This window comes from Stegostoma tigrinum, chromosome 10 (genome assembly GCF_030684315.1).
Source record: "Stegostoma tigrinum isolate sSteTig4 chromosome 10, sSteTig4.hap1, whole genome shotgun sequence".
Taxonomy (NCBI): Eukaryota; Metazoa; Chordata; class Chondrichthyes; order Orectolobiformes; family Stegostomatidae; genus Stegostoma; species Stegostoma tigrinum.
In genome coordinates this window covers 17,403,232-17,430,402 of record NC_081363.1, presented here as the reverse complement: position 1 = coordinate 17,430,402, position 27,171 = coordinate 17,403,232, and the positions used below count along the sequence as shown (strand labels likewise).

General features: G+C 41.2%; 1 protein-coding gene across 1 annotated transcript in view; it reads left to right on the top strand.

Moving 5' to 3' along the window:
* LOC125455706 (prospero homeobox protein 1) overlaps positions 1-24,426 on the top strand; it is a 62,744-nt gene extending 38,318 nt beyond the window's left edge. The window contains exons 4-5 of the mRNA XM_059649434.1: positions 2,763-2,957; positions 21,154-24,426. Of these exons, the coding sequence (XP_059505417.1) occupies positions 2,763-2,957; positions 21,154-21,339 (381 nt within the window). The 3' untranslated portion in view covers positions 21,340-24,426. The remainder of the gene's footprint in view (positions 1-2,762; positions 2,958-21,153) is intronic.
* Positions 24,427-27,171: the final 2,745 nt, after the last annotated feature.

Sequence of the window (27,171 nt, the reverse complement as noted above, 5' to 3'; positions counted from 1 at the left end):
AGGTCAGAAGCCAGGAATCTTGCACTGAGAAACTCATCTCCTGACTTCCCAAAGCCTGTAAATCATCTACAATGTGCAGTCAGGACTGAAATGGAATATTCCCAACTTGTCTGGACAGTGCAGCTCCAACAACACTCAAGAACCTCCTTTGTTTGATACCCCTCACAACAAATGATATAATCTCCAGTAGCGAAGAAGGGTCACTAGACCTGAAATGTTAACTCTAATTTCTCTCATGGATGCTGCCAGATCTGCTGAGATTTTCCAGCAATTTCTCTTGTTTTAGATTATTGATGTGTTGGTTTTAATTTTCCAAAATTCTGTAGTTTGAGGAGAATTCCATTAAAGTTGGGAAATACCAAATGTAAATCCTTTATTCCAAAGAGCACAGAGATAGAAAGTGGGAAACTAGCATCTTACATAGGGAAGATGTTTGAAGCTTTTATTAAAGACATTATAGTGGGGAACTTAGTAAAATTCATAGTAATCAGGCTAGATAAGTATCCTTTTTGTGAAAGGAAAATTTATGTTTTGCCACCTTATTGGATTCTTTGAGAAAATAATATGTGCAGTGGTTAAAGTTGAACCAGTGGTAGTAATATACTTAGAATTACAGAAAGTATTTGATAAAGTACCATATCAAAGGTTATGATGGAAAATATAAGTTCATGGTATTAGGTGTGATATGATTGCTAAATTTCCTGATGAGACAAAGATAGGTTGCAAAGTTAGTTGTGAAAAGGCCATACAGAGGGATATGGATATGTTAAGTGAGTGGGAAAATATCTGGCAAATGGAGTGCAGTGTGGGGAAAATATGAAATCATCCATTTTGGTAGAATCATAGAATCCCCATGGTGTGGAAGCAGGCTATTCAGTACACTGGGTCCATATTGATCCTCCAAACAGCATTCCACCCAGACCCACTCCCCAATTCTATTATTGTAACCCTGTATTTCCCATGGTTAACTCCCCCAGCCTGCAGATTCCTGGACACTAAGGACAATTTAACATCGCCAGTCCACCTAAGCTGCACACCTTTGGACTAACATATGTGAATGGTGATTGATTGCAGAACTCTGAGATGAAGTGCAATCTGGGCGTCCTAGTACATGAATTACACAATGTTGGTATTCAGATACAGCAAATAACAATAAAAGCTAATAGAATGTTATGATTTATTGCAAGGAAATTTTAATACAAAGTAGTGAGCTTATGCTTCCAATATACAGGACACTGGTGACCCCACATCTGACATGCTGAATACTGTATTGGCCTCCTCATTTGAAGGATGTAAAAGTATCCAGAGGCAGGGTTGGGGAATGGTTGAGCAATATTACTTTGTGAGGATAGTGTTTCTGGGCTAGGCTTGTATCTGCTGGAGTTTAAAAGAATAGGGTGCAACATGGTTGAAACTTAAGAATCTAAGGGATCTTGACAGTGTGCATGTGGAAAGGACATTTCTTGTGGTGCGAGAATAACAGGACAATATAGAACTAGAGGTTACTTCTTAAAAATATTCAAGATCGAGATAAGGAGAACTTTTTTATGGTTCAGTAGTTTGAAATGTCTTCCTCAAACAGTGATAGAGCCAGCTATATATCAATATAATATATTAAAAGCAGACTAGATCAATTCTTAATAAGCAAAGGATGAAAGATTAAAAGGGGTAGGCTGTGGTGGAGTGGTCAGATCATGCAGGATCTTATTGAACATTGGAGCAGGCTTGCGGGACCTAGTGATTTCTCCTGTTCCAACCTCTGTGTGCCTCTGTGACCATTCAGTAACATCCCTTTGTAGCATCTATGCCTTATATCAGCCCATATCCCTAACCACTACCTTTTGCTCTTACACCCTCACGCCAACTCGCACAATATCCACCATGGGCAGACCTCAGGGACCCATGCTGAAATTAAACAACATAATTGTGCAAACAATGTTAAAAACCCATGAACTACACTTAAATTCCTTCAACAGCCACATCCTTTATAGCAAGTATTTTGATCATATCCCCATATCAAAGTCTTTGTAACCACTTGGAGCTATCAGTCAAATTGTGTGCTGACAAGCACCTGGCTGTGTTAAGTTTAGGTTGTGAAGTGAGCATGTGGCATGAACCCTGTTTAAAAACTGCCCTCTGGGTTATGTATGTTAAGAATTACATTAGAAACCAGTTGAAGATTATCAGTTGGGTTTGCAAGCTGGTACACCAATGGGTGTAAGAAGCTACAGATATTGATGTACAGTGACTGGTCCTCAGCAGGGGAAAGGCCTTTGTCCATGGATTGTACCTTTTTCAATTAGACCAAAGCTTGTGTGTTTTCCATGGCAACACCTTGACCAAATTAGAGTCCACCTGTCATCTATCAGCACCATATTTCTTGTGCCTCTAAACTGTTGTTTCCTTTGATTTTTGGTATTTCTGTGGCTGTCCTGATGTATCCAAGACGAAAATGTACAACAACTTGTCCCTGTATCAGCAAGACTGCCACGTCCGGTACCACCAAGCAACTATCTGTATGGTTTTAAGAACATCTCTGATTAAACATAATATATAATTCATTAAGCATGTGATAAATGCCTTCTCAATTCGGGAACAGTTATCGGATATTTAATACTGTCTTTGTTATCATTTATATATTTTTAATAAGTTAATTTTTTAAAAAAATCATATATTAAGTGATGTTGTGTTAGTAATTGCAGAGACAGACCTGATTTATAATGATCAACCCCCCCCCCACCATTGATTTGTTTTATCACCAGTTTAACAGATGCATCACGTCACAGCTCATCAAATGGTTCAGCAACTTTCGAGAGTTTTACTATATCCAGATGGAGAAATTTGCCCGACAGGCTGTAAATGGTGGCATAACCAATGCCAATGATCTAAAAGTCAACAGAGACTCCGAACTTTACCGTGCACTCAACATGCACTACAATAAAGCCAATGATTTTCAGGTCAGTCATTTCCATCCACTTTGAAGTCTCCTATCTCTATAGATATTTATTAGATGATTGTACTCCATTTCACCATCCTGCAATCCGTATATATCCACATATAAATCCAGTAACCTGTGGATAAAGCATAAGATCATTTGATGTATCAGCAAAGAAATAAGCCATTGGTCCCATCAATGTGTACTAGTGTTTCCCCATTTGGATGCAATCCAATTCTCTTGTTCATTCATAAAACAACAAAGAACTGCAGATGCTGGAGATCTGAAACACACAAAGACAAAAATTGTTAGAAAAACAGCAACATCTGTGAAGAGAAAACGGAGTTAATGTTACAAATCTAGTGACCCTTTTTCAGAACTGAGGGTCAAAACTGAGTTCTGAAGAAGGGTAGATAACAAAGTGTGGAGCTGGATGAACACAGCAGGCCAAGCAGCATCTCAGAAGAAAGGTCACTGGATTTGACTTTAACTCAGAGATAGTAGGAACTGCAGATGCTGGAGAATCTGAGATAACAAGGTGTAGAGCTGGATGAACACAGCAGGACAAGCAGCATCATAGGAGCAGGAAGGCTGACATTTTGGGCCTAGATAACTCTGTTTTCTCTCTGCAGATGCTGCTGAGTTTCTCCACAAGCTTCTGTTCTTGTGTGTCTCTTGCTTATTCCCTTCTTTTCAAGCGACTTTCTAGTACTCTTCCTTAAAGAACATATTGATTTCATATCAAGAGCCAATTAAATTTAGTGTAAATAAACATTTTTTTTCTAATCTCTTTTGTGATTACCTTAAATGTCTTAACATCTCACCGACCAGTATTACCATTTATCTTATTAGACCTTGAATAGTCTGAAAAATCTATATTAGATACCTCTTAAGATTCTCAGCCTTATTTTCTCAAAATTTTCCAACACTATAACCTCTCATACCTGCTTACCTCTGAGTCAATTGGTGCTGCACTATTTTAATTATTTTTAGACCAACCTATAAATGCGGTGTTTAAAACAGTGCACAATACATCCCACCATAATCTTGTACAATTTGTCATAGAGCCAAAAAGCGTACAAACACATCCTTTAGCCCATCATGCCCATGCTGGTCAACAAACACCAAACTACACTAATCCCATTACCTGCACTTGGTCCAAAGCCTACCATGCCCTGAATTTAAGTACCTATCTACACTTCTGAAATGTTGCAAGAGTACCTGCCTCCATCACCCTCTCAGGCGGCATGTTTCATATATCCACCACCCTATAGTGAAAAAAATCCCTCAGATCTCCTCCTGAATCATTTGCTCTTCACCCTAAACTTATCTGTCTAGACTTAGACACATCTGCAATGGGAAGTGATTAGAAACATAGAAGATAGGAGCAGGGTGAGGCCATTCGGCCCTTAGAGCCTGCTCCGCCATTCATCACTATCATGGCTGGTCATCCAACTCAACAGTTTAATCCTGCTTTCTTCCCATAACCTTTGATCCCATATAAAAACATAGATTGATTCTGTCTATGCCTCTCATAATTTTAACTACCTCAACCCTGATATTCCCTTCAGCTTCTTCTGCTCCAAGGAAAACAAACCCAACATTTCCAGTCTCGCATCGTAACTGAGATTTTTCATCCGTGTCAACATCCTGATGAATCTCCTCTGCACCCCTTCTAGTGCAATCATATCCTTCCAATAACGAGGTGACCAGAACTATACACAGTATTCCATCAGTAGCCTATTTGTAAGCCAATTTTGGATTCAGTTTGCCAACTTGCCCTCGATCCAGTGTGCTCTTCTCAATGGGTCTTACATGTGGAGGCTTGTCAAAGGCCTAACTGAAGTCCATGTAAAACACATCAACTGCACTACCTTCATCAATATCTTTAGTCACAAAGGAACTAGGTGAATGGGCAAGCTATTGTAGATAGATTTTGAAAAGCAAATATGAGGTCATCCATTTCAGATTTTAAAAACCAAGATGTTTTTACAAGGTGCAAAGTTAAATGCAGTGAATTTCCAGCCAGATTTGAAGGTTCAGGTGTAGAACTTCTTTAAAATGCCACAAACAGCTACAGAAAATAGTCTAGAATGCTAATGGAATATCTAAAGAGCCAGCATGTAAGGAAACAAATATACTGCTGCAGTATATACAAAACCCTAGTTAGACCCCACTAAAAATACTATGAGTAGACCTGGGCACCACACCTTTAGGAAGAATGCTTTGGCACTGGAGGGAGTTTGATACAGGTTTACAAGTGATGAGAAGATTAGACAAATGAGGCTTTATTCTCTGGAATTTGGAAGGTTAAGCGGTGATTTTAATTGAGGTCGAAGGGATATTAACAGGGAAGTAACTAAATATAAACTATTTCTACTAATTTAAGATCTAGAACAAAGAGGCATAGTCCAAGAGTTATAGCCAGACCAGTCAGGAAAGGTATTAGGAATCATTTCTACCTGCAAGGAGCTGCGGTGGTCTCATCCTCACATAGATCCATAGAATATGCAGCATGGAAACAGGCCCTTCAGCCTGGACTGCTCCATGCTGACCATGGTGCCCACTCAGCTAGTTCCAATTGTCTGCATTTGGTCCACATCCCTCTCAACCCTTCCCATCCATTTAACTATCCGAATGCTTTTTAAATGTAGCTATTGTACCTGCCTCAACCACTTTCTCCAGCTGCCAATTCAATATGTGCACCACTCTTTGTGTGAAGAAGATGCCCTTCAGTTCCTCCTTAAATCTATCCCCTTTCACCTTAACCTTCTGCTGTCTAGTTTTCAACTCCCCATCCCTGGGAAAAAGACTATATGTTTTCATCCTATCTTTACCCCTCATGATTTTATACACCTCAATAAGGCCACCCTGTATTCTCCTAAATCCCGAGGAATGAAGTCCTGTATCGTTAGCAACTCCTTTGTCTGTCCAACTGTCTTTCTCTCTCTTTGGGCTCTATCCTATCATTTATTTCTTCCCCCACCCAGCTCCCTATTTTCTGCATATAAACTGACAGTTTCCTAGCCACCATCAGTTCCGAGGAAGGGTCACCAGACCCAAAACATTAACTCGGTTTTTTTCCTTCACAGATGCCACCAAATCTGCTGAGCATTTACAGCAACTTTGTTTTTGTTGTGAATAAAGTCCTACCCTGGCCAATCTCTCCGTATATCTCAGGCGTACTAGTCCTGGAAACATCCTCGTAAATCTTCTTCACACACTATCAAGTTTAACTATGTCATTCCTATAAAAGGGTGACCAAAACTGTACACAATACTCCAACTGCAGTCTCACCAATGACTTATACAACTGTAACATAACATCCCAACTCCTATACTCAATGCCTTGACCGATTGAAGACCAGCATGCTAAAGCCTTCTTCACCACCCTGTCTACCTGTGATGCTGCCTTCAGTAAACAATGTACATGTATTCCTAGGTCCCTCAGTTCCACAACACCCTCAGGATCTTACCAGTTACTGTGCAAGTGCTACCTTGGTTTGATTTTCCAAAGTGCCATATGTCATACTTACCTGCATTGAATTGCATTTGCCAATCCTCAGCTCACTTCCCTGTTTGATCAAGGCCCCTCTGTAATTTATGGTAACCTTCCTCGCTATCAATGATACCTCCTAATTATGTACCATCTGCAAACTTACTAATCATACCTTGTACATTCAAATCCAGATCATTTATGTAAATAACAAAATAACAAAGGTCCCAGCACTGACCCCCATGGCACACCACTAGTCACAGGCCTCCAGTCTGAGAAACAACTAAAGTCTATATAGCCAACATCCATTGCCTTACCCTCAGCTATCTTCTTGGTTACCTCTTTGAAAAAGTCTAAAAGGTTTGTCAGACATAACTTCCTGTGCACAAATCCACGCTCACAATCCCTAACCAGTCCTTCACTATCCAAATGTTGGTTCTGTCCCTCAGTATCCTCTCCAATAACTTGCCTACCACTGATGTTAAGCTCAGTGGCTCAGTAGTTCCCTGGCTTGCCTTTTGCCAACTTTCTTAAACAATGGAACAACATTAGCCACCCTCCAGTCTTTCAGAACTTCACCAGTGGCTAAAAATGAAGCAAAAATCTCTGCAAGGGCCTCTGCAACTTCTTCCTTAACCTCACACACCATCAGAGGATGGACTTGATCAGGTCCAGGGAATTTTAATGCACTTTAAGGCTGCAAACACCACCTCTCTGGTAATATTATGCAGTTGAGAAAATCTCCACTTGTTTCCTTTATATCCATGGTGTCCATGATTCTGTCCTCAGTAAACACCGAAGAGAAATAATCACTAAAAATCTCCCCTATCTCTTGTGGCTCCGCACACAGACTGCCATGCTGATCTTTGATTCTGTCCCTAGCCACCCTTTTACTCTAATATAGCTGTAGCACCTCTTGTGATTATCTTTAATCTTATCTGCTAGATCCATCCCATACCATCTTTTTGCTCTTCTGATTTCCCTCTTAAGTGTGCTCCTACACTTTTTGTAGTGATCTGAGGATTCATGTCAGCCCAATAGCTTATGCCGCCGCCTTCTTCCTCGCCAGAGCTTCGATATCCCCATAAACCTGCCAGCTTTTCCATTCACCGTAATGGGGACATACTGTCCCTGGCCTCTTGATTCACACTTTTAAAAGCCTCCCATTTGCTGGTTGTTCTTTTTCTTTAAAACAGACTCATCCAGTCGACCTCTCCTAGATCCTGCCTAATGGCTCCAAAACTGGCCCCAGTTGAGCATGCTAACCTGTGGGCCTGTCCTGTATTTTCCATAACAATGATAAAACTAAGAGTTATGGTCACTGCATCCAAATGCTCTCTGACTGACACTTCAATCACTTGCCTGACCTTGTTTCTGAAGAGGAATTCCAGTATTGTACCCTCCCAGATAGAGCCCTCTACATAGTGATTTAGGAAATTTCTTGGACACATTTGAATAAATCCCACCTGGTCCGGGCCTTTAACAACCTGGGTGGCCCAATAAATACAGGGCAAATTAAAATCTCCAACCAATACTACTGTATTATTCCTACAGGTACCTGAAGTCTCTCTACACATCTGCTCCTCTAGAACCCGCTGGCTATTTGGGGGTCTATAATACAATCCCCATAGAGTGACCATCCCCTCCTTGTTTCTAATTTCTAACAATATGGCCTCATTTGATGACACCTTAAGAATATCCTCTCTAAGCTCTGTTGTTATGTCTTCCCTTATCAAAAGGGCAGCTCCCCCTCCTCACTTACTTGTACTTCTGTCATGCCTGTAGCATCTGTATCCAGGAACATTGATCTGCCAATCCTGCCCTTCTCTCAGCCATGTTTCTGTATGTCTACAATATCCCAGTCCCCAGAGCCAATCCAAGCTGTGAGCTCATCTGCCTTACCAGTCGGGCCTCATGCATTGAAATAAATGCGCTTTCAACTTGAAGTATTTTCCCTCGCTTTACTGTGCCCTTGGCTATCCTGAATTGTAAACTTGCCCATGATAGCTTGTGTATTTTCCCCTAATTTCTCAATGGCCCTTCTCTTATTCAGAGTCCCAAACCCCTGCTAAACAAGTTTAAACCCTCCTGGGTAATACTAGCTAAATCTCCCTGCAAGGATATTGGACTCCCTCTGGTTTATAGAGATGCACAGCTTGGAAACAGACCTTTCGGTCCAACTTGTCCAAGCTAACTGGATATCTTAAATTAATCTAGTCTCATTACAATTGCAACCTGTCCCTCTTGTACAGTCACCTCTATCCCAGAAGACAGCCTGATGATCCAAGAACTGAAAACCCTGTCCCCTACCCCATCTGCCCTTAAGAGGGCCACATTGGCCCTGAATTCTCACTATACTACTTTTAAAAGACCCTCACTTTCCAAATTTAGACTTACCTGCAAGTAGCTGATCTTATCTAATGATGTTATAATCAGCCTTACTCCCAATTTAGCTCCTTAACTTCTGCACTATCCTTATCCCTTTCCAGAATGATTTTGAAATGTGGAGTCACTGTTCCCAAAATGCTCACCCAATGAAACCTCAACTGCTTGACTAGCTTCACTCAGTAGGATTCGGTCCAGCACTGCCCCATCTCTAGTACATGTAGCTCTCCACTAGTACAAAAGCTCTCAGGATGCACGTTAAAAATCCCACCCCATTTAATCCCTTCATGCTAAGGCAGTTAATGTCAGCAGAGTTTGGGGTGGCACAGTGGCTCAGCGGTTAGCACTGCTGCCTCACAGCACCAAGAACCCGGGTTCAATTCCATCCTCAGGCGACTGTCTGTGTGGAGTTTGAATGTTCTCCCTGTGTCTGTGTCGGTCTCCTCTGGGTGCTGTGGTTTCCTCCTGCAGCCTGCAGGGTAGGTGGATTGGCCAGCCTAAATTGCCCATAGTGTTCATGGATGTTTAGATTAGATGCATTACAGGGAGATGGGTCTCGGTGGGATGCTCAAAGGGTTGTTATGGACTTATTGAGCCAAAGGGCCTGTTTCCACTCTGTTTGGATTCTATGAAAACAAAGTTGAAGTTTCCTACAATTATAACTCTGTTTCTGTCGTATCTTTCTGTGATTTGCATACATACCTTCTCTATCTGCATGTGTCTGTTGGAAAGCCTAACCTGTAATCCCAGTAAAGTAACTGCCCCTTTTTTGTTTCTGAGCTTATTTGATTTCTTAATATGATTTATTTATTGTCCTCTGTATTTTGTTGCAAAATACAGAGAAGTGTTGTGTAGTGTATCCACTGTCTGGTGCCATCTTAAAACACAGAAAAATGAACCAAAACATTGAATATAAAAACAGAAAAATAAAGAGATGAAGAAAAAATGTTCAACTTTTCAGCCCTTCTTGTTAAATGCTCTACCATGAGCCATGGGCCTACTGGCCAGGAACGAATCTCCTCCGCTGCGCTGCCGACACTAGAACAAAAGTCTCCATGGTTTTGGCGCCATCTCGCCGCCACTGATGCCCTTGCCACTATTAGTCCTTGCCGAACCTTGCCAATTCAGATGCCACTGATACTGCTCACGACCACACCAACCCAAACTCTACTCCGCTGCTGCCATGTGACCTCTTCAGGCCTAAACAGCTGATGCAGTCAACGTTGATGCCGTCAGGTCTCATACTGGACCCAGATCCACCGACGCCATGAATCTGCACAGGGACCCAGATGGCATTGGGAACCCAAATTTCGCTTCTGCCTCAGCAGCCATGTGTTGGCGCTAGGTCTGCCTCATCGATGCAGAAGCTGCCTTGTGTCTGCACCAGGCCCACTCAAGTCCATGCTGAGTGCACTTGCAAATGTTGCCCCAGTTGAGCTCTTCAACATGAGGTAGTTTAAAATAAAAGAGAGAGGGGAAAAAAAGAAGAGAGGAAAAAAGTGAACGGAGTGGACGTGCCCTGGGCTCAGAAGCCCTACTCCACTGCCATCTTACTGGAAGTTCAACCCAGGTGGCCTCATTTGAAGACCCTTCTGGGACTTTCTTTTATAATACTGCAGTGGTGGTATCCTTTATCAATAATGCAATGTCCCACTTTTACTTCCTCCTCTACTGTGCCTAAAACTTCTGTACCCTGGAATGTTGAGCTGCCAGTCCTGTCTCTAGGTACAAAATGAAAGATCCCATTTGTTTTTTATCAAACCTTAAGTACTCCTGCTTTTACCTTCAGAAATCCTTGCATCAGCACATTAAATTCCCATCGCTGCTGTACTTGATTTGAAGTATATTTCCTTTCTCCTATCTTGCTTCTACAGCGTATGAGTTCAGATTTCTCCAACATTGAATTGCATTTGCAAGCAAACTAACTGCTTTGGTCCTTAGCTATGTCTTCCTCTGTTTATGAAGTTGTTTCTCAGAGAAAATTGTGTTCATTGCAAGCAATTAAACATTTTATGTCAGTTTCTCCCCTGCAGATATTACTTCTCACAAGTTCATTTGTAAAAAAAGTTCAATAATGGGATAACAAAGTGTGAAGCTGGATGAACACAGCAGGCCGAGCAGCATCTCAGGAGCACAAAAGCTGACATTTCGGGCCTAGACCCCCCTTCAGAGGGGGATAATGGGATATTGGTTTTGCTGCTGGGCCAATATCCATGATAATGCTTGAAGATAGTGGTGAACTGCTTTAGTTCATTTGGTGTAGACAGGCCCTCAGTGTTGTTCAGGAGAGAATGCCAGGGTTTTGACCCATGCACACTGAAGGAACAGTGTTATATTTTTAAGTCAGAATGGTGAGTGGCTTGAAGAAATGCCTGCAGGTGGTTTCACCAAAGACCAAAGCTTGGTGCCTCATTTGAGCGTCTAGTTTAGCTTGTGTGATGCTGATAAGTGACTGTTGGAAATTGGGCTCAATCCTGACCAGTTGACTTTCTCTATTGGACAGGCTCACTGATTCTCCTGCATCTGCTCACTGATCCTCCTGCATCTACTCACTAACAAGTCATGATTTCTGATCTGCTGGCACAGTAAATCTCATTGATACATTGCTTTATGTTTTGCTGTCAGGAGAGTTGGAGATCCTTTTTCAAACATTCCAATTGATCTGAAATTGAATTAGGAGGCCAAATTTTTTTAAAACAATTTCACATATTTAATGTACCATTATGAGAAATAATATCTGTTTAATTATGGGGTGTAACAGTTCTCAATCCCAAGCCCCTCCATTATATTGTGGGTCGGGTTCACCTGTGTTATGGTGAATGGTGATGGCTGCTCTTTGGTTCAGGCCTAGTATGTATGCAGCATCAATCTAACAATGATATTCCTATTTCTTTCCAATTCTTCCTTCTGCCTCCATGGGGAACATCTGAACAAGAGCCTTCTCTTGAACAATACAGTTTAATTGAAGATCGTTTATAGATTAATTTCACTTTGTGGTGCTATAATTATTCCTCAAACCCACTTTGTCTTCTTGCCACTTCCTAAGCCAGGAAATTGTGAAAGGTTCCTAGCCAGTAAGCTGTATTTGTTGGCAGACAAACACCAGAATACCCATCCTTTCCTCATTTCATCACAAATCAACATTTGTTGAGCCATAGACGTCCTCAGCACAAGAAAAGTCCCTTCAATCCATCACACTTGAGCCATGAATAGACAACCACCTGGCTATTCTAATCCCATTTTCCAGCACTTTGCCTGTAGCCTTGTGCACTTGCATTGCCAAGACGTTGATCTAAATGCTATGAGGGTAATGCCAAGGGTTATTTTGAGAGTTGGAAGGTTATACCTCCAATATCAAAGTATCTTCCCTCTCTCAAATGTCATGTTATCTTTCTTATTTTCAATGATGAGAATCACTTCTGATGTGTTTCTGTTTGATGTCAGGTCCATTGCAGGTAACTCACCATGATATACTCATAAAGCAGTGTGGGAATCGGAAGATATGTGATCACACTAAAACAACCCAGGATTAAGTAATCCACACGCTTGAGTGAGGCTGAAACCAGGATTGGCTCAGGATCCTGAGAAATGATTCTGTGCATTCTTACAGTGGGAAGGTTGCAGGCAGAGATTAGCAGTGTTTGCTTATGTCAATGCTAAGACATTCCATTCCCAGGCACTGCTTTGTAAAAGCTGAGAGGGACTGGGTGCAAAACTGGATTGTGTAGCACCAGTTATCTGGACATTGTGGGTGATGGTTGAGGACTAAAATGGCATGGGGGTGAGCATTCACATACTTTTGCCATGCATCATGCTGGACATTAGGTCGGTGAGGGATTGTAGTATGGTGCAACTAATTGCCTCTTGATATGCAGAGCAGATAGTCCTCAGTCGTGAATGTACAAGTCAGATAAATTTAACACAACGGTTAATCTCCTCTTGCAATTTAGCACAGCTGAGCTCATGTTAAATAGCAGGAAGGATTCCTGCACGAATTCATTGCCAAGATTGTTTAAAGTGGGGTGGGGGGAAGCTTTTCTCGTGGCCACAAGACTCAACCTACAAAATGTCGAGGGAGGAATTCTCCAGCTGCATGTTACTGATGAACAATGTGTGAGGCAGCTGTATTTTAGGAAAGAAGCCCTCTGCTACTTAATGCAGCCACAACTGCACCCTTTGGCCACAGCCACTGACTATGTAATCCTTGTTATCAAAGTGACTCTGACAATGCCCACTTTTCTGGCTGGAAATCCCTTGGCATTGGAACTGGTGACAATTGTACCATGTTGCTGTTTCCATCCACTGTTGTGTAAGGACCAACACAGAGGGTCTTATCTATTCAAGGAGTGCTAACTATGTTTTTGTGCAATTAAACAAAATTGCTGGAAAATCTCAGCAGGTCTGGCAGATCTGTGGAGGAAAAAACAGTTTTAACGTTTCGGGTTAGGTGACCTTTCCTCAGAACCCAAAACGTAAACTCTGTTTTTTTCCTTCACAGATGCTGCCAGTCCTGCTGAGCTTTTCAAGTAATTGCTGTTTTTGTTCCTGATTTACAGCATCTGCAGTTCTTTTGGTTTTTATTAGATTTAACTGCATATGGCAGCTTTGGCTCATTTTGGTCACATTCTTGGCTCTGAATTAGAAAATGTTGGGTTCAAGTCCCTCTCAAAATTTTTGATCATGAAGATCTTGGCTGACATTCTAGTGCAATACTGACAGAATGCTGTACTGTTGGCAGTGCCTCCTTTCAGATGAGGTGTTAAACCAAGTCCTTGTCTGTCTTGCCAGGTAAGAGATCCCATGGTCAGAGATAATGGGAACTGCAGATGCTGGAGAATCCAAGATAACAAAGTGTGAAGAGATTCCATGGTGCTGTTTTTAAGTAGAGAAGGGAAATGTCATGAGTGTGCTGCCCAATGTTTATCTCATGCAACATAGCAACAAGCACAGACTATCTCATTACTTTCACATTGCTATAGAACCTTGTTATGTGTAAACTAGCTGTCATATTGCTCACATTATAACAGTTCGGGGACTGGACTTGAATGTTCTTAATTGGGTAGCAAGTGTATTAGGATGTGTCTTAAAGTAGTTCAAGATCCTACATGAATACCAGTGCGTATATTCTCTGATTTCATTGCCTTTTGCTGGAAAGTAGAAGGCATAGCAAGCAAGCAGTTGGCTACAATTGCAGGTGTCCTCAGTAGAGGAGGATGCTATTGACTGCACTGTATTGTGGTTGCCATTTCTCAAACCTGCCATATACTGGAAGCAAAAACAGATTCTACTCCAACATTGAGCTGGTACGCAACCACAGGCAGTAAATCAATGTTCAATATGCTGGCGGAGGTCATGATGGCATTGCCTGCAGTAATCTGCTGTGCCACCAATATTTTGAGCTGCATGGCAAACCAGAGTGGCTCCCAGCCAACAGAGGTTACCTGTCAGTGACATGGTTTGTGATCTGGTGCTCAGTCCAGACGGATAATGTACAGCAGCGAAATCCATGTCACAACACGAAATGTGATGGAAATGTTCATCACCCTGAGAGGGCAGTTCTTCTGATCAGCTATTCAATAAGCAACATATTAAGGGAAGTATGGGGGAGAGGGGAAAGGGAGGAAGAAGAGAGAGGGGGAACAGTGAAGACAACCAAGAACGCCACTATCTGCCTGGGCTGTCCGTAAGAGATAAGTGGACCACAATATCAGTAAACACATCCTCAACACCAACAGATCTACACCTTGACAGTGACTGGATAGGCAACATCAAAGGGTGGCAGAGATGGGAACATGTGTGCTAAGAGATGACCAGTCAGCAACTGTGGTGGTACAACAACAATCCTTTTAATCTACTGGGAGGGCTATATTTCTGGGCTAGCACCTTGGAAGCCCATTTGAACACTCAGGTTCACAGCAGTAGCAGCTTCCGTGGCAGTAAACTTAGTGTGTCTGTGGACAGTCTGACCTTCCATTTACCACACCCAGATGTTGGCTGTCTGTTTCTTGGGCTATAATGGAAGCTGAGACATTGGCCATCAGATGTTGCATGATGGTTGGGTTCACAATTGTGTAAACACAGTTGCCCAATACTTCAAAGGATGAGCTCCATTATTTGTACAAAGTCTTGTGCTAAGTTGGTGTTTAATATTTCAGTGTTGCTTGATATTGAATACTGACTTTTTTGGCATATACCAATCATTTCTTTGCACACACCCATCATCCTTCTTCTGTTGGCTGCATCATCTAAATCTGCTGTAATCCTTGTGCCATGTCAGTATCTAGTGAGGTGGCACCTGCAACATTCTTCCTCCTACCCTGGCTGCACTGCACTCACACTCTGTGTGTCTTACCATTTGCAGATCCCACCTCTAATCTCTCATTCAGTGTAAGTATCTGAGCTGGTGACTATGACTGTGTCTTCCTCATCACTGTTTCATTGGTGCTCCTCCTCTTCCCTGCCAGATTACAGTTCATCGGTAGGGATAGGAGAAAGGCGCAGAGCTAGGTTTGTGGTGAGGGGAGCAGAAAATTAACAAGTGCATGCTTACACTATCTGCAGATTGTAAATCAATAGAGATAGTGAGAAGTGGGATTTCCGAAAGAACGTTAGGAACCGAGAGAGACTGTCATGTTGGTTTACAACTGTTCTGCTGGATATAGGTATGTTTTAGTATTGGCCAAACTTATTCCCCTACCTCTCCCTCCCCTCTTGGGATTTAGAACCTGCAAGTGTAACTGTCCCGTTTTGAACATTTCTGACTGCCTATGGTGCTGCCTAAATGCACCACTTTACTCTGGATGTACGTCAGTGAATATTATGCAACCAGTTTTGGTGATCTGGTTAAACAGTCAGTTGACAGTGTGGGATGTGGATGTGAGGCTTGTAATAATAGGAAATATGTGAGGATGAACTGAAGCTATGGAAGTTAGTGATGAATCCTGATAGGTAAAGTTCGCTAATACATCAACAATGTTTATTTAATTCATCCTCAGAATGTGAGTGTTGTTGGCGAAGCTGTTCACTGCCCGTACTTAATTGGACCATGTCGAGTAGGTACATTTGCAGTTCTGCTAGGGAAGAAGGACTAGGGAAGTAGGGATGTAATTCTGTGTCAGGATGGTCTGTGAATTGGAGGAGAACCGCCAGGAGATTTAGTGAATTGAACAGTTTGTGAGGGAGGTGATACAGTTGGATGGGATGTAGCAGTTGAAGGTGAATTCACTGAGAGGAAATCTCTAGACTTCTTGGTAGCACTGCATCCAGGTACTTGTAGCTTGAGGATCGGCATTGACTTTCATGGCGCTGTTGCCCAACTGCTTTTTGGCTGTATTTCTGGAGGGCAACTTGCAGACACGTGACTCCTGCCTTGACCACTTCCACTGGCAGCTCATTCCATATGCATACCACCCTCTCTGTAAACACTTTGCCCCTTAGGTTCCCATGTCTTCTTTCCCCTCTTACCTTAAACTATTGCCATCTAGTCCTTGATTCTCCAACCCTGGGAAAAAGACTGAGTGCATTAACCCTATCCATGCCTCTGAAGATCTTATACACTTCTATAAGATTCCCCCCTCAGTCTCCTATGCCTTGAGTATCTCAAATGAAGGGATGATGCCAGGTTCTATGTGAATAACAGGTTTTATTCAGTGCTGTGAAATGTCTATTTCAAACTCCAGCTCTGGCTTCCATTTCTGGCTACAGCTTGTTTTCTTTTCTGAGTCCTCACCCAGACTTCAGCAATCAAGCACAATGATCAGCAATTGTAAACCGACTCTCTCAAAATGATCGACCACCACATGCTGTAATCAGAATTTTTAAGAAGAACTGTGATTAGGCATCTAAGTCAATTATTTCATCAACACACTATATAAAAGATATGGGCCCCACACCTCAGGAAGGACATACTAGCCCTGGAGCGTGTCCAGCGGAGATTCACACGGATGATCCCTGGAATGGTAGGTTTAGCATATGATGAACGGCTAAGGATCCTGGGATTGTACTCATTAGAGTTTAGAAGGTTGAGGGGAGATCTAATAGAAACTTACAAGATAATGTATGGTTTAGAAGGGGTGGACGCTAGGAAGTTGTTTCCGTTAGGCAGGGAGGCTAGGACCCGTGGGCACAGCCTTAAAATTAGAGGGGGTAAGTTTCAAACTGAAATGACACAACATTTCTTCAGCCAGAAAGTGGTGGGCTTGTGGAATTCATTGCTGCAGAGTGCAGTGGAGGCCGGGACGTTGGATGCCTTCAAGGCAGAGATCGACAAATTCTTGATCTTGAAAGGAATCAAGGGCTACGGGGAGAGTGCAGGGAAGTGGAGTTGAAATGCCCATCAGCCGTAATTTAAATGGCGGAGTGGACTTGATCGGCCGAATGGCCTTATATAGGTTTACTATTTGCATTATGTACTATGCAGTACACCAAAGTGCTGGTGCAATATTGGTAACTTCCTCTGATTGGATCATATGTCTGTGTTCACTCTCTCAGCTAGGACAGTGTGGGAGGAGGTCAAAAGAATAAAAAAAGTCACTTTTATCTCCTGAGGCTTTCCATTTTTCATGAAAAAGTCCCAAAAGCCACATATGTGATGACATATATCATCACAATTGTAATCCTGTCCGTCACAAAATCTAAATAGACCGCCAGTACCAGTCACTGGATAGTAACCAGGAAAAGAAACACTTTATGAAGAAAGGTCCTGACCTGAAACATCACCTTTCCTGCTCCTCTGATGCTGCCTGGCCTGCTGTGTTCATCCAGCTCCACACTGTGTTGTCACAGAAACACATGCCCCATTTTCCCCACGCAAGCTAACAACAACAACCTGCATTTCTATAAAGCACTTAGCGTCGTAAAATGCCCAATGGTGCTTTATGGGAGCATTCTCAAACACAGTTTGACACTAAGCTACGTTAGGAAGTATTAGGATAAGTGACTAAAACTTTGTCAAAGAGTTGGGCTTTAAAATGCATCTGAAAGGAGGAGAGATAGAAGTAGTCATGAGAAAGATTTAGAGAGGGTATTTAGGAACTTAGTGCCCAGATAGTTGAAGGAGCAGCCACCAATGGTGGAGAATGAAAATTGCCAATGTTCAGGAATAATTTTTTTCTTCATTCATGGGAATGTGGACATCTCTGGCCAGGCTAGGATTTATGACCCATCCCTAATTGCGCAGAGGGCAGTTAAGAGTCAACCATATTGCTGTGGGTCTGGAGTCACATGTAAGCCAGAACAGGTAAGGATGGCAGTTTCCCTCCCGAAAGGACATTAGTGAACCAATGGGTTTTTCCAACAATCAACAATGGATTCATTGTCATCATTAGAGTCCTAATTCTAGATAGTTAATGAATTCAAATTCCACCATCTGCCATGGTCCCCAAAATATTGCCAGGGTCTCTGGGTTAATAGTCCAGCAATAATATCATCAGACCATCACCTCTCCCTGCTTCCACCATACTCTCAGGCAGTGCATTCTAGATCCTAATCCCTTTTTGCATGAACAGCTTTTCCTCATATCACTTTTGCTTCTAAATCTTTTCCCAGTCCCCAATTTGTTTTGTGTGAGAACACTGTATCCCTGTTACTCTGTTGAGACCTCACATGATTTGAATACTTTCATCAGATCTCCTGTCAGCCTTCTTATCTCTGAGGAAAATATTCCCAATGTCTCCAATTTACTTTCGTCACCAAAAGACCATGAAACACAGAAGCAGAAGTAGGCCCATTGGCCCATTGAGTCTACTCTGACATTCAGTAGGATCATTGCAGATCTGATAACCTTCAACTCCACTTTCCTGCCTTTTCCACATAATATTTGATTCCCTTATTGACTAAAAATCTGTCTACCTCAGCACTGAATATTTTTCACAATCCAACTTCAGCAATCCTCCGTAGATCCTCAAGTCGAGAATTCCACAGATTCACTACCCTCCTGAGAAAAGAAATTCCTCTTCATCTCTGATTTAGATCTGCAACTCCTCACTCTGAGATTAAACTTCCAGGTCCTAGGAGGGGAAACAATCTCTCAGAATCAACACTGTCAAGCCCCTTAAGAATCTTGTGTATTTCATAGAGGCGCACAGTATGGAAACAGATCTTTCGGTCCAACTTGTCCAAGCTAACTAGATATCCTCAATTAATCTAGTCTCATTTGCCAGCATTTGGCCCCATATCGCTCTAAATCCTTCCCAAATCATATAACCATCCATCACCTTTTCAATGTCATAAATGTACCAGCCTCCACCACTTCCTTTGGCAGTTTATCCCACACATACAGAAACCACTGTATGAAAAAGCCGCCCCTTAGGGTCCTGTTAAATCTTCACCTGAAACCTATTCCCCCTAATTTTGCACTCCACTACCATGGGGGGATAAAAAACCTTGACTAATTAACCTATCCCTGCCCCTCATGATTTATAAACCTGTATAAGGTCACCCCTCAGCCTCTGTTGCTCCAGGGAAAATAGCCCCAGCCTATTCAGCCTGTCCCGAAAACTTAACCTCCACCAATGCCCGACCCCTCAAAACACTGACAACATCCTTGTAAATCTTTTCTGAACCCTTTCAAGTTTATATGGTCCTATAGCAGAGAGACCAGAATTGAATGCAGTATTCTAAAAGTGGCCTAACCAACATCATGTACAGCCACAACATGACTTCCCAACTCCAACACTCAATGCTCTGACCAATAAGGGCAAGCCTAACAAATGCCTTCTTCACTATCCTGTCTACCTGCGACTCCACTTGAAGGAACTGTGAACCTGTGCTCAACGGTATCTTTGTTCAGCAACACCCCCTAGGACCTTATCATTAAGTGTATAAGTCCTGTCCCGATTTGCCCTACCAAAATGTAGTAACTCACATTTATCCAGATTAAACTCCTCCTGCCACTCCTTGGTCCATCTGCCCATCCGATCAAAGTCCTATTTTAGTCTAAGATAACCTTCCTGGCTGTCCATTATACCACCAATTTTGGTGTCATCTGCAAACTCACTAACTACACTTCCTATGTTCCTATCCAAATCATTTATATAAATGACAAAAAACAGTGGACCCATCTTATGGCACACTGCTAGTCACAGGCCTCCAGTCCGAAAAGCAACCCTCCACCACCATCCTCTGTCTCCTGCCTTTGCTTCAATAAGGTTTCCTTTCATTCTTCTAAATTCCTTTGAGTACAGTCTAATCTACTGAACTGTCCACATAAGAAAATTCTTCCATACCAAGATCAACATAGCAATCTGGTAAGCATGGATGAGTTGGACCAAAGTGTCTGTTTCCATGCTGTAAAACTTCATGCCTCCATGACCCTTCTCCAGACTATCTTCAATGCCAGTATATCCTTTCTTAGATTAGTGCAGCAAAACTGATTATAGTCTTCTGGGAATGGGCTAACTAGAGCTTTGTATAGTTTTAGCAAGACTTTCCCGATTTTATACAATATTTGGTTTGAAATAAAGCCCATTCCATTTCATTTCCATTTCTTATTACCACTGAACATGTATGCTAATTTCTTGTGATTCATACATGAGGACCCAATCCCCCACCCCAGTTTTCTGCAGTCTTTCTCTAATTTTCTAATAATATTCAGCTTCAGTATTTTTCCTGCTAATGTACATAACCCCACATTTTCTCATAATATATTCCATCCACTAAATTTTTTGCCTATTCACTTAATGTGATTATAAGTTTCTGTAGACTCTTCGCGCCATCACCACTTATGTTCCCTGCTATTCTTACGTTATCAGAAAACTTGGCAAAATTTCATTTCCCTCATCCAAGTCATTAATATATATTGTAAATAAATACGGTGCAAGCATTGATCCTTGTGGCACACCACTACTTCCAGGTTGTCTTTCTGAAAATGTCCCCTTATTGCAACTGTCCATCTTATATCAATTAGCCAATTCTGCATCCATGCTAATATACTACCCCAAACATCATGGAGTCTAATTAAGTAGCCTCATGTGCAAAATCTAAATCCCTTTGGAAATCCAAATATATCCAATAGTTCTCCTGTAAATATTCTTCTGAAATTCCTCATTCCTGAAATGATTCTGATAAATCTCTTCTACCATCTCTCCAATGCCTTTACATCCTTCCTATACAAGCAGAGGCCAAAGTATTGCCTTGTACACATTCTCCTAGCTCTTGTGTTCCATGTCGCTGTTAATAAAGCCTAAAATATTACAGACTTTATTAACAGCTGTCTCTCAGCCTGTCTTGCCACTTTTAATGAATTATATATACATACACTCAGGTCCTGAACCCTTTGTTATGTATTATTTTTCAAAGTTCTTCCAATTAGCATTTTCCATTCATTTTTTTTTCCACAGATTCCCAAGCAGTTTTTGGAAGTTGCGGAAGTGACGCTTCGAGAATTTTTTAATGCAATCTACTCTGGAAAAGACTCAGACCCTTCCTGGAAAAAGAACATTTACAAGGTGATCTGTAAACTGGACAGTGAAGTCCCTGAGATATTTAATTCTCAGGGGAGTCTGCAAGACATCCTGTACAATTAGAATAGTGGGCTGCACCAGCTTCTAGCTCTGAGCAAATGGTGGGGGCAACATACTGCAACAATGCACGTTTTGATGTTGGGGACAATTGGAGCCAATCAGGACTGATATTGATAGGCTTTTTTTGTCACAGTATCGAGGGATGTGAACTAAAGCTTGAGATGCTTGTTAGCCACAATCTAATTGGAAGACTCAAGGGCCTGAATGGTCTAGTACTGTTGCTGTGTTCAGAGTTTTAAATAAAATCTGTTTCGATTTCTTCTCATCCCCCAAGCTACGTTCCATTTGAACATGAGGACTACACCAGTAGAATTTCCTCTTGTACAGGATGAAAATTTCTGGTTGTGAAAATAAATCAGTGGACTCAAACATTGATCTGAATGATCCAGAGAATGGAAAGTTGTCACTTCATCCTCATTCTACTGCATTCCCAATTAGAGTCCTGCTGAGCAAGAATGGACATGCCTGAGGGTAAAGGAAATTCAGTGGGGATCTCACCATTAGCAGAATTGGGGTGTGTCCAGGAGGCTTGAAGCAGCTAGTATCTATCAAACGCCGTGGCTATACAGGCACTAGGAACCTAGAAACCTAGAATGGGGGACCTCCATACACAGTAGGAGTGAAGCCAAGGTTATTTACCCTTTCATCAGAGGGCGCGTGAGGTCTTATGGCTCTATGGGTAGTGTCCCTGCCTCTGAACCAGAAGCTGCAGGTTCAATTCCAACTCGAGACCTTGGTGTCCATGAAAGGAGCATTCATGATTCAGTTCCCAAATTCTGTGCAAATTTATCCATCCATTCCTGAAGGAGGAAAAATCTGTGTGAAGATTAGAAAAAGATATCAGAGGGTATGTAGAATTTCACTGGAAATATTAATACTTCTATAAAAATGTAGAAAATTGTGAGAAGAAGCAAGACATTTGTCCCCGACTTAAATGAAAGGATCAGAAGTTACATTCTGAAATAAAGCACTGGTTCCCACTGTTTTATTCCCAATTACAGTGTGATGACAGGATACAGAGCTGGTCAGAGAGAAGACTTGACCAACTCGTTTTTGATCAACTTCTTGAGGAAGTTGGTTAAATTGCTTGACACTTTGTATCATAACCTTTAGGAAAATAATGAAAATAATGAACTACACACACTGGATTTTCTGATCTGTGTTGGCTGCCATGTTATCTCTCAGAGAATCCAATGTAGTGAGTTCAGAAGGAACAGTAGTCTGGCAGGGATGAGGACAAAATTGAATACATCTATTTAAAAATAAATTAAGTAGTAAAATCTTGCACGCAAAATAAATTTTTCTCAAACATATTGCATCATTCATTCCACTTGGGATTACTGTATATTTTAAGAAGTTCATTCATAGTTTGTGGATGTCGCTGCCTAAAACAGCATTAGTTGCCCATCCCTAATTGCCCAGAGGCCAGTTAAGAGTCAACCGCATTGCTGTGGGTCTAGAGTCATATGTAGGCCAGACCAGATAAAGATGGCAGATTTCTTTCTCTAAAAGGCATTAGCAAAACGAGATGAGTTTTCCCCAACAATCAACAATGATCACTATCGAACTCTTAATTTCAGATTCTTCTTGAATTTAAATTCCACCATTTGCCATGGCAGAATTCAAACCGAGGTCCCCAGAATATTACCTAGGTTTCTGAATTAATAGTTTAGTGTTAGTACCCTTAGGCACTCACCTCCTCTGATACTTGATGGACTGATTGACATTCAGTTTTAGGTTTTGGCTACTACTTAGGTCAGCAAGAATTCATTACTTCATTTAATGGCTGATTAGATAGTTTAATTTCAGGTAGAACATTGCACATGGCCAACCCTTTCAGACTGTCACTTGTGTGATGTCACATGAGGAGTCAAAGGTCAGTAGTATCATATCATTTACTGCATGCTCACTTTGCCTTTTAAAATATCTCAGCGGCACTTTTGCTACAATACAAAGGTTTTCTTTGTGCATTTTGTATGTCAACATTTTAAACTCATGCTCTATTACCTAGAATGTTCTAGACAGAAGCAGGCCATTTGGCCCACCAGGTCTATTCCAGTTTTAATTGCTTCACCAATGACGGTCATGCCGTTAGCCACTTCAGACCAGTGGTCTGAAACTTCCTCTGAAACGTAACTGAACCTTTGATTTAGGCTGGCTGCAATTCTTCACAGATTTATTTGTAAATGTTTACTTTCTGCTTAACAAGCCATTACTGCTCCACTCTCAGAAACTGATAGTTGTGGGTGATTTGTATTTTAAAATTGAGTGAGGCCTCACCCATCCCCAAATGACAATTTCATAATGTACATTTATTTCATTTTCTTGGTTTTGCAAGGCCAGCCCTTTTCTGTTTAATCTTGAGTGGCCTGATGGGCCCTTTCAGAGGGCAATTAAGAGTCAACCACATATATGTGGAAATGGAGAGAAGATATGGTTAGCAGATTTCCCATCCCCAAAGCCAGTAGTGAATCAAAAGGGTTTTTCACAGTCACCATTATATTCCAGTTTTATTAATCACAATGAGAAATGAACCCCCATATTCAGAGTATTGGATTTGGCCTCTGGATCACAAGACTTGTTACATTACCATGATGCCACCACCTCCCTTAGCTGCCATATTATATCAGGAACAGCGAGTTTTGAGAAGATTTGTTTTCCTAATTTCCTAAATTCCTGTAGTTATAGGAAGTCAAGGATGATGGGATTTTAATCTTAACTGCTTGGTAATTCAGAACTAAACATTGTTAAAAAGAAACATGAAGTCAAAGCTTTTCATCTTGTATTCATCAAGACTGACACACAAGAAACCTAATCTTAGAAAAGGAATATCAATTTAAACAACATGAGAAGATAATGCTGATTGGTTTGGACCATAGGTGGTGTAATGATGCAATAGGAAATGTAAACTGTCAATCTTAGTTAGCTGTTTAAACTCAGACAAGGCAGGTATAATTAGTATCATAGGAAGTCATAAATATCTCATCTTGATTATTTGTTCCTGGCTGCAGGTTACTCGTGTTTATTTTTCTATAAATGCATACAGTACCAATGTAACCCTCCATCTCCTAAATGCTTGCAATTTATAAGTGGCTGTTTTGTATTTTTTAACCTGTTTTGAGTGAATTTACTTTCTTGCAGGCAGTGAGACACCATACGATGAATTTGTAGTACCAAGCAAAATTAAAATAAATTTAATGAAATTCCTCATTTTGTCCTTGATTACAATTGGGAGACATTATCGTTAATTGTCTGAATTGGTCAATGTGAACCAATTGCTGTGGTTCAGTTAGTATGATATTAATCATCAAATCCCTACAGTGCAGAAAGAGGTCATTCGGCCCATCAAGTCTGCACTGATCCCACCCAGATCTAACAATTTCTGGCTTGAACATGCATTGTGAGAAGAAGCTTTCCCAATATAATGAGTGGTTTGGGTCTGGAATCACTACCTAGAAGTCTGGTGGAGGTATACTCAATTGTGAATTTCTCAAGGCAACATATTATTGGAATAGAAAAATTGTGCAAGATCACAGAGAAAGGTTGGGAAAAAGATATGAAGTCATAATGTGCATTTGGAGAGATGGTGCAGACATGTTGAGCCAAATGGTGTTCTTCCGCACGAGAATAATTCTCTGGTTCTGTGCCCTAGCCTGTCCCTCAATCAACATCACAAGAACTTATCTAGTCATTATCCTATTGGTGTTTTTGCAAGCTCACTTGCAGAAATTAGCTGCAGTATATCCTATAATAGAAACAAGTGACATTTATTTAAAAAAAACTTCATGACTGTTTAGCATTTTGGCGTGTCCAGTGGTTTGTGTGAGGTCCTGTATACTTAAAACTTCAAGACTGTTTAGCATTTTGGCGTGTCCAGTGGTTTGTGTGAGGTCCTGTATACTTTCAAGCCTTCTTTCCATTTCAAAGCTGTGGTCTTTTTGTTTGTAACTCACTCACACCATGTGAAGTATCACTGACCCATTGTGATTCTGTTGTTTAATTGCAAAGATTATATCAGCAACTTCAAAAGATCAGCAAAATTGCCTTGACTGACATTTCGTTTGATTAGAAATAATGCCTACATGAATCAAGGTTGTGTTCATCTGGATTTCACCACATGCTGTTCACTTTAGTTCCCAATATAGCCTGTGTTAAAGAAAGCACAATAGACTCACACTTCTCTGGCACCTAAGTATAGAATAGGCAAATTCTAGTGAAATGTCCACGTTCTCATTCCCCTGGCAACACTTTCAGACTGCTGTCATTGTGTAATTCTTTTATCTTTAATTTTTGAACTCTCTAAAATATTATACGTGCATGTTTTTCTACGACTTCAAACAGTGAGCATTAACAGATTTTTGACAGCAAGTTGGATAACATCCCTTCTGTTCCACCCTAAGACTGTTCCTTAACTCAAATTTAACACCAATACTTCTATTGGATCTGTGTAAATATACAGTCCCTGCAATATTCATACTTTTAGTTTCATTGATTTTGTTAGTTTATGCTAAACTCTAGGTCTTTTGTCTTCACAGAGAATCAGTTCCCAGATAAATGGGAAACTTCCTCCAGGGTCCTGCGTATACTGATATAGAGCTTTAGCTTTTGTCAACAGCAATTGCAGTAGTTGTGTTTGCATTGTATTGCACAATGTGGAGAATGAGTGGTTCTGCGCATTCTTGTCATACATTATCCACAGAATGGCACAAGGTAGCACAGTGGCTCAGTGGTTAGCGCTACTGCCTCACAACACCAGGGGCCTGAGTTCAATTCCCCTCAGGCAACTGACTTGTGTGGAGTTTGTGCATTCTCCCTGTGCCTGTGCAGGTTTCCTCCAGGTGCTCCGGTTTCCACCCACAGTCCAAATATCTGCAGGCCAGTTGGATTGGCCATGCAAAGTTGCCCCTGGTGTTCAGGGATGTGTAGGTTAGGTGGGATGCTCTGAGGGTCAGTGTGGACTTATTGGGCCGAAGGGCCTGTTTCCACACAGTAGACATTCTATGGAACACAAGTGTTCTCCATCCATGGAAGTACTTTTCAAATATAGTCACTCTTTTGGCACAGGAACACATGAAAACACACCCAATTTATGCACAGAAGGGATTAGAATACTGTTTTAGCGGCATAGGATGTGGAATCAATGTTAATAGAACGTGAAGGTGAAGTGCCATTCAAATCTTCTCCTTCAATTATGGTTATTTTTACACTCCTCTTCATATTCACCTCAGAGTACAAACATCACTTTAATGCCTCATTTGCAAGCCAATGCAGCACTGGGTTTTGAACCTACAACGACCCAATTTCAAAGGGGGAGTGTTCCCAGGGAGCCAAAGTTGACACAATGGTTTAAAACAAATTTGTAATCATCTTTTTAAAGAGCATCTGAACTCTTCCAAGTAGCCTAGTGTTTAGTTTATTTTTTTGGTTCAGAGCTAAATGGATTGATTTAATCTCTTTTTTAAAAAAAAACTAATGTGAATGGATTTTTTAAAAATCTGTTGGGTGTAGCAATATGCATTTCCTGTTTACAAAGTCAAATTAGCCTTAGCTGACCATTGTTAGTCTGTATGCTCCAAATGTAAACTCTTGCTGTAATGAGTGATAAACATCCGAATCCAATAATACTGCAAAGCAGCACATTATTATACATACAGAAATAGATACATCTTTCTGTACGTCTTTTCCATCTCTGATGTGGATGACTATGAAAAAAGGTGAATTTGTGAAATAAAATGAAGAACGGAGACTGAACAAAAATAATTTGAGTCTGGTGGACAATAAGAACACAGAAAGAGATTCCAGAGAGAGATAGAGATTTAGAAGTAGAAATCTCAA